Raw genomic sequence first — 8,153 nt, forward strand, 5'->3', positions numbered from 1 at the left:
ACACTTACTGTGTGTGTGTGTCTGTCTCTCAGTTACACCGTGTGTGTGTATGGGGCTGCGAACACACTTACTGTGTGTGTGTATGTCTGTCTCTCAGTTACACCGTGTTTGTGTATGGGGCTGCGAACACACTTACTGTGTGTGTATGTCTGTCTCTCAGTTACACCGTGTTTGTGTATGGGGCTGCGAACACACTTACTGTGTGTGTGTGTGTGTGTGTCTCTCAGTTACACCGTGTGTGTGTATGGGGCTGCGAACACACTTACTGTGTGTGTGTATGTCTGTCTCTCAGTTACACCGTGTGTGTGTATGGGGCTGCGAACACACTTACTGTGTGTGTGTATGTCTGTCTCTCAGTTACACTGTGTGTGTGTATGGGGCTGCGAACACACTTACTGTGTGTGTGTATGTCTGTCTCTCAGTTACACCGTGTGTGTGTATGGGGCTGCGAACACACTTACTGTGTGTGTGTATCTGTCTCTCAGTTACACCGTGTGTGTGTATGGGGCTGCGAACACACTTACTGTGTGTGTGTATGTCTGTCTCTCAGTTACACCGTGTTTGTGTATGGGGCTGCGAACACACTGACTGTGTGTGTATGTCTGTCTCTCAGTTACACCGTGTGTGTGTATGGGGCTGCGAACACACTTACTGTGTGTGTGTATGTCTGTCAGTTACACCGTGTGTGTGTATGGGGCTGCGAACACACTTACTTGGCCTCAGGATCATACTCAGCCCAGATCCTCTTAAATTCATCCAGGTGGTGAGGGCCCAGAATGGACCAATCACGTGTCAGGTAATCAAAGTTGTCCATAATTACAGCCACAAACAGGTTAATAATCTGTGAAAGAGACAACAGTGTTTAATATGTAATCCAGGCCCAGGCAATGCCAGCACTGGGCCCAGTACTCACTGTACAGAGTCGAGTCCTTCCTAACAGGAGCTCCAGGTTCCCTATAGTTCAACAAATCCCACAATATTCCCCCCGTAGGGACGTACAGATTCCACACGGACTTCACTGGTTCAAGAAGGCGGCTCACCACCTCCTTCTCAGGGCAAGTAGGGATGGGCAGTAAATGCTGGCCTTGCCAGTGACGCCCGCATCCTGAGATGATTTTTTACGAAGGCCATTCGGCCCAACCAGTCTGTGCTGGCACTTAACCTTCCACACGAGCAAATAATCTCAATCTCATTTACCCACCCTGTTCCCGGATTCCTTCAACTCCTTTTCTGTCATCCACTATCCAATCGAATCTGGAATCTGCCTCCACCGCTCCCCCTGGAAGTGAATTCTGCAGCCTCACAGCTCTCTGTGTGACGTGGTTTCGCCCGCCCGCTGTTCTATATCTCTTACATTAAATCTGGTATCCACAGCTCCTTGTTCGAGACCCCTCAACTACTGCAAACTGCCTGCTTCTATCAACCCTCTCCCGTCCCATTTAATGTGCATTATGTCAGTATTCTGTGATGGTGGCTAATTTTCAATACTTACCCAATAATCTAACAGTGAGTAAAGGGCTGCTCCACAGGTATGTGTTGGATCACAGGTCTCTCTTCCCCCCCCCCGCCACCCCCACTGCCTGTTGATGCACCCACATCCCCTTTTAAGAGGCACTGAACAGCAGATCACGAACCCCGACTGCGGAGCAGTCTTCAGCGGGAGCGTATCACGGGAAATTGCGGGTGTGTGCGACATTCCATGATGCACTCCTTTCGAGCGGTGCTCAAGGGAGCGTGGAGTCAGACCCAACCTGCGGCTGGTATCTCCCCCTTTACCACAGACATCGATCCAACTCCTTCTTAAAGCAGTCAGTTGACCCCATTCAGCCTCCTCCTCTGGCCGTCTGCCCAGGACAGCCATTATTATACAAGCATAGAATTGTACAGCACAGGAGGCCACTCAACCCCATCGTGCCTGTACAATCAGTCCCACTCTCCCACTCTTTCCCCACAGCCCTGCAAATTTTTTCTTTTTCAAGTATTTATCCAATTCCCTTTTGAAAGTTACTATTGAATCTCCTTTCACCGCCCTTTCAGGCCGTGCATTCCAGATCATCATAACTCACTGCGTAAAAAAATTCCTCCTGATGTCACCTCTGGTTCATTTGTCAATTATCTTCAATCGGTGTCCTCCAGTTACCGACACACCTGCCACTGGAAACAGTTTCTTCTTATTTAGCCTATCAAAGCCCTTCATCATTTTGAACACCTCTAGCAAATCTCCTCTTAACCTTTTCCGCTCTAAGGAGAGCAACTCCAGTTTCTCCAGTCTCTCCACGTAGCTGAAGTCTTTCGTCCCTGGTACCATTCTAGTAAGTCTCCTCTGCACCCTCTCCAAGGATTTGACATCCTTCCTAAAGTCTGGTGACCAGAGTTGGCCACAATACTCCAGCTGGGGCCTAACCTGTGCTTTATAAAGGTTTATTTTGCACGGATGGGTGAGATTCCAATCTCGAACCTTGCTGGAGACTTGTGCATCTTGAATCATTTGCTTCCTTCAACCTTATTCCTCCCCTGGATTATTTTTACTCTTGGTTCTCTGCGTGTGAGAGGCACAAGGCCTCTGCAGCCTCACGGAGCCTGTGCGCACGGGTGGGAGAAATGTTCCAATCTCTAGGGGACCAACACTTACCAGGAAGGCGCACAGCATGTAGAAACTGATGAAGTAGAAGACGGCAAAGTTGGTTCCGCAGGTGTACTCTTCACCAGGCTCGTAGTCGGACTCGGGGTCACAGAGCTTGCCGGGCTGGCAGGCCAGCATGATCTCTTGCCAGGCTTCTCCCGTGGCACACCTAGAGATGGGAAACGCCACAATCACCCACAGCAAGGGGCAGAGTCTGATCAGCAGGCACGGGACCAGTGCTCGCACACTCACTCACCTGAAAAGCAGAAGCACAGCTTGCGGGAACATCTGGAAGTTGTTGTTGCGATTGATTTGCGCCCCATCCACATTGGCAATCTTACCAAAGACCTGGTTAACAGGAAGAAAGGGGCAGCGTGAGCGAGGTAGCTCAGTAACGTTGGAGGGACGGCAAGGTGCAGGTTTAGAGATTGCTGAGCGTGGAGATTTATGGACATTCCTCATGTTTGTAGGACACTGGTCGCCTGAGGAAGAGAGTGTTTGAAGACCAGGACCTCAAATCCAGCACCAAGCTCATGGTCTACAGAGCAGCAGTGATACCTGCCCTCTTATGCCTCAGAAACATGGACCATGTACAGCAGGCACCTCAAAGCACTGGAGAGGTACCACCCACGCTGCCTCCGCAAGATCCTGCAAATCCATTGGCAGGATAGGCGCACCAACGTCAGTGTTCTCACTCAGGCCAACATCCCCAGCATCGAAGCTTTGACCACGCTCGATCAGCTCCGATGGACGGGCCACATTGTCCGCATGCCCGATAAGAGACTCCCAAAACAAGCGCTCTACTCGGAGCTCCGACACGGCAAGAGAGCCCCAGGTGGGCAGAGGAAACGCTTCAAGGACACCCTTAAAGCCTCCTTGAAAAAGTGCAACATCCCCACCGACACCTGGGAATCCCTGGTCCAAGACCGCACAAAGTGGAGGAGAAGCATTCGGGAAGGCTCCGAACACCTCAAGTCAGCAGAAGCCAAGCGCAAGCAGCGGAAGGAGCGCACATCAACTCAAGCACCCCACCCACCCGCCCCTTCAACCACCATCTGCCCCACCTGTGACAGAGACTGTAGGTCCAGCATTGGACTCATCAGTCACCTGAGAACTCATTTTTAGTGTGGAAGCAAGTCATCCTCGGTTCTGAGGGACTGCCGAAGAAGAAGAAGACGACACTCCTTTATAGTACGAAGCAGAAGGTTTTACTTGTGGAAAACTGCAAGGCACATTAGAGGGTTAATGTGCAAATAACTCACCTGGGGGTGAAGGTAATAGACACCTGATCTTACCTGCATCCCAATGACAGCATAGATGAAGAACAACATTACAATAAGAAGTGCCACGTAGGGTAGAGCCTGTCAGAGAACAAAAGCAAGATTAGTAAGAACTCTGGCCCGCAAAATATATCCGAATGATTGTCCCCTACCTTCCCACCCTCTATCTCCAGTCTATCCGAATGATCGTCCCCTACCTTCCCACCCTCTATCTCCAGTCTATCCGATAGATCGTCCCCTACCTTCACACACTCAATCTCCAGTCTATCCGATAGATCCTCCCCTACCTTCCCACCCTCGATCTCCAGTCTATCCGATAGATCCTCCCCTACCTTCCCACCCTCGATCTCCAGTCTATCCGATAGATCGTCCCCTACCTTCACACCCTCAATCTCCAGTCTATCCGATAGATCCTCCCCTACCTTCCCACCCTCGATCTCCAGTCTATCCGATAGATCGTCCCCTACCTTCCCACCCTCTATCTCCAGTCTATCCGATAGATCGTCCCCTACCTTCCCACCCTCTATCTCCAGTCTATCCGATAGATCGTCCCCTACCTTCACACCCTCTATCTCCAGTCTATCCGATAGATCGTCCCCTACCTTCACACCATCTATCTCCAGTCTATCCGATAGATCGTCCCCTACCTTCACACCCTCTATCTCCAGTCTATCCGATAGATCGGCCCCTACCTTCCCATCCTCTATCTCCAGTCTATCCGATAGATCGTCCCCTACCTTCCCACCCTCTATCTCCAGTCTATCCGATAGATCATTCCCTACCATCCCACCCTCTATCAACAGTCTATCTGATAGATCGTCCCCTACCTTCCCACCCTCTATCTCCAGTCTATCCGATAGATCGTCCCCTACCTTCCCATCCTCTATCTCCAGTCTATCCGATAGATCGTTCCCTACCTTCCCACCCTCTATCAACAGTCTATCTGATAGATCGTCCCCTACCTTCCCACCCTCTATCTCCAGTCTATCCGATAGATCGTCCCCTACCTTCCCATCCTCTATCTCCAGTCTATCCGATAGATCGGCCCCTACCTTCCCACCCTCTATCTCCAGTCTATCCGATAGATCGTCCCCTACCTTCCCATCCTCTATCTCCAGTCTATCCGATAGATCGTTCCCTACCTTCCCACCCTCTATCTCCAGTCTATCCGATAGATCGTTCCCTACCTTCCCACCCTCTATCTCCAGTCTATCCGATAGATCGTCCCCTACCTTCCCACCCTCTATCACCAGTCTATCCGATAGATCGTCCCCTACCTTCCCACCCTCTATCTCCAGTCTATCCGATAGATCGGCCCCTACCTTCCCACCCTCTATCACCAGTCTATCCGATAGATCGGCCCCTACCTTCCCATCCTCTATCTCCAGCCTATCCGATAGATCGTCCCCTACCTTCCCACCCTCTATCTCCAGTCTATCCGATAGATCGTCCCCTACCTTCCCACCCTCTATCACCAGTCTATCCGATAGATCGTCCCCTACCTTCCCACCCTCTATCTCCAGTCTATCCGATAGATCGTCCCCTACCTTCCCACCCTCTATCTCCAGTCTATCCGATAGATCGTCCCCTACCTTCCCACCCTCTATCACCAGTCTATCCGATAGATCGTCCCCTACCTTCCCACCCTCTATCTCCAGTCTATCCGATAGATCGGCCCCTACCTTCCCACCCTCTATCACCAGTCTATCCGATAGATCGTCCCCTACCTTCCCACCCTCTATCAACAGTCTATCTGATAGATCGGCCCCTACCTTCCCACCCTCTATCACCAGTCTATCTGATAGATTGACCTCTACCTTCCCACCCTCTATCTCCAGTCTATCCGATAGATCGTCCCCTACCTTCCCACCCTCTATCTCCAGTCTATCCGATAGATCGTCCCCTACCTTCCCACTCTCTATCAACAGTCTATCTGATAGATCGTCCCCTACCTTCCCACCCTCTATCACCAGTCTATCCGATAGATCGGCCCCTACCTTCCCACCCTCTATCACCAGTCTATCCGATAGATCGTTCCCTACCATCCCACCCTCTATCTCCAGTCTATCCGATAGATCGGCCCCTACCTTCCCACCCTCTATCAACAGTCTATCTGATAGATCGTCCCCTACCTTCCCACCCTCTATCAACAGTCTATCTGATAGATCGTTCCCTACCTTCCCACCCTCGATCTCCAGTCTATCCGATAGATCGTTCCCTACCATCCCACCCTCTATCACCAGTCTATCCGATAGATCGGCCCCTACCTTCCCACCCTCGATCTCCAGTCTATCCGATAGATCGTTCCCTACCATCCCACCCTCTATCAACAGTCTATCTGATAGATCGGCCCCTACCTTCCCACCCTCTATCACCAGTCTATCTGATAGATCGGCCCCTACCTTCCCACCCTCTATCTCCAGTCTATCCGATAGATCGTTCCCTACCTTCCCACCCTCTATCACCAGTCTATCCGATAGATCGTTCCCTACCTTCCCATCCTCTATCTCCAGTCTATCCGATAGATCGTTCCCTACCTTCCCACCCTCTATCACCAGTCTATCCGATAGATCGGCCCCTACCTTCCCACCCTCTATCTCCAGTCTATCTGATAGATCGGCCCCTACCTTCCCATCCTCTATCACCAGTCTATCCGATAGATCGGCCCCTACCTTCCCATCCTCTATCTCCAGTCTATCTGATAGATTGACCTCTACCTTCTCACCTGTATCTGCATTCTTTCAGATAGATTGTCCCTGGCCACACCCAGTCCCATTTAACACCCCTCTCCCCACCCCGAGCCCAGATACTCCGGTGGGATCAAGAGGCAGCCTTTGGTTGAGCAGGGCAGCAGATTTTCAGGGCCCAAGTATTTTGAGCCCTTTCATTGGTTTGCCTTCATTTCCTTGCTACGGCTCATCATTGGCTGATTGCCTGCTCTCCGCTGATTTGCTGTGTGTCCTGATTGCTGACCCGATCTGCCCGGTCCTGTGACTGGCTCTCGATGCTGGGCTCTCTTACCTGGAAGGACTTGATGAATGTCCACAGCAGAGTTCGAACGCCCTCTCCTCTGCTCAGCAATTTGACCAGCCGCATCACACGGAATAGACGGAAGAAGGAGATGGAGATACGGGAGCTGTCCTCCGACTCCTGGGAAATCATCCGGGAGAAAACAGATTACACAACACGCCACGAGCACGGACAGCCAGGGCTGGGGTGTGGAGGGGGGGAGGCCGGGACACTGGGAGTTGAAAGACAGAGAGACGGGGGGCAGGGAGATTGGGGGTGGGGATGGAGAGACTGGGGTGAGGTGCTGGGAAACAGGGAGATGGGGGCAGGGAGACTGGAAGGGAATGGCGATGGGGTGTGGAGACTTGGGTGAGATGTAGGGAGACTGGGGTGAGGTGTAGAGAAACTTAGGGTGGGAAGGCAGTGACACTGAGGAAGAGGGGGATGGGAGAAGGGCACGAGAGAAGGGGCAGGGAAACTGAAGGAGGGGGACAGAAGATGGGGGAGGGAGAGGGTAGAGTGGGGAGACCAGGGAAAAGACTTGCATTTATATAGAGCCTTTCATGACCTCTGGATATCCCAAAGCGCTTCATTGTCAATTAAGTTCTTTTGAAATGTAGTCCCTCTTGTGATGTAGGAAACACAGCAACCAATTTGTACACAGCAAGGTACCACAAACAGCAATGTGATAATGACCAGGTAATCTGTTTTAGTGATGTTGGTTGAGGGATAAATATTGGCCCCAGGACACTGGGGAGAACTCCCCTGCTCTTCTTCGAATAGTGCCTTGGGATCTTTTATGTTCACCTGAGCGTTTAATCCAAAAGACGGCACCTCTGACAGTGCAGCACTCTCTCAGTACTGCCCCTCCGACAGTGCAGCACGCTCTCAGTACTGCCCCTCCGACAGTGCAGCACTCTCTCAGTGCTGCACCTCCGACAGTGCAGCACTCTCTCAGTACTGCACCTCCGACAATGCAGCACTCTCTCAGTACTGCACCTCCGACAGTGCAGCACCCTCTCAGTACTGCCCCTCCAACAGTGCAGCACTCTCTCAGTACTGCCCCTCCGACAGTGCAGCACTCTCTCAGTACTGCCCCTCCGACAGTGCAGCACTCTCTCAGTACTGCCCCTCCGACAGTGCAGCACCCTCTCAGTACTGCCCCTCCGACAGTGCAGCACTCCCTCAGCACTGCACTGGAGTGTCAGCCTAGATTTTTGTGCTCAAGTCTCTGGAGTGGG

General features: G+C 51.8%; 1 protein-coding gene across 2 annotated transcripts in view; it reads right to left on the minus strand.

Annotated features, from left to right (window-relative positions):
* LOC147105388 (voltage-dependent L-type calcium channel subunit alpha-1S-like) overlaps positions 1 to 7,082 on the minus strand; it is a 68,895-nt gene extending 61,813 nt beyond the window's left edge. The window contains exons 1-5 of one of the 2 annotated variants that reach the window (XM_086011688.1): positions 6,925 to 7,082; positions 3,919 to 3,984; positions 2,880 to 2,971; positions 2,633 to 2,792; positions 714 to 841 (exon numbers count right to left, since the gene is read on the minus strand). In XM_086011688.1, coding sequence (XP_085867814.1) covers positions 714 to 841; positions 2,633 to 2,792; positions 2,880 to 2,971; positions 3,919 to 3,984; positions 6,925 to 7,065 — 587 coding nt within the window. In that variant the 5' untranslated portion in view covers positions 7,066 to 7,082. The remainder of the gene's footprint in view (positions 1 to 713; positions 842 to 2,632; positions 2,793 to 2,879; positions 2,972 to 3,918; positions 3,985 to 6,924) is intronic. The other variant, XM_086011687.1, reaches the window with a different exon arrangement.
* Between the last annotated feature and the right edge of the window lie 1,071 nt (positions 7,083 to 8,153).

The sequence above is a fragment of the Somniosus microcephalus genome, chromosome 18, assembly GCF_052327205.1.
Source record: "Somniosus microcephalus isolate GS21.2 chromosome 18, FLI_Smic_1.0, whole genome shotgun sequence".
In the NCBI taxonomy this organism is placed as follows: domain Eukaryota; kingdom Metazoa; phylum Chordata; class Chondrichthyes; order Squaliformes; family Somniosidae; genus Somniosus; species Somniosus microcephalus.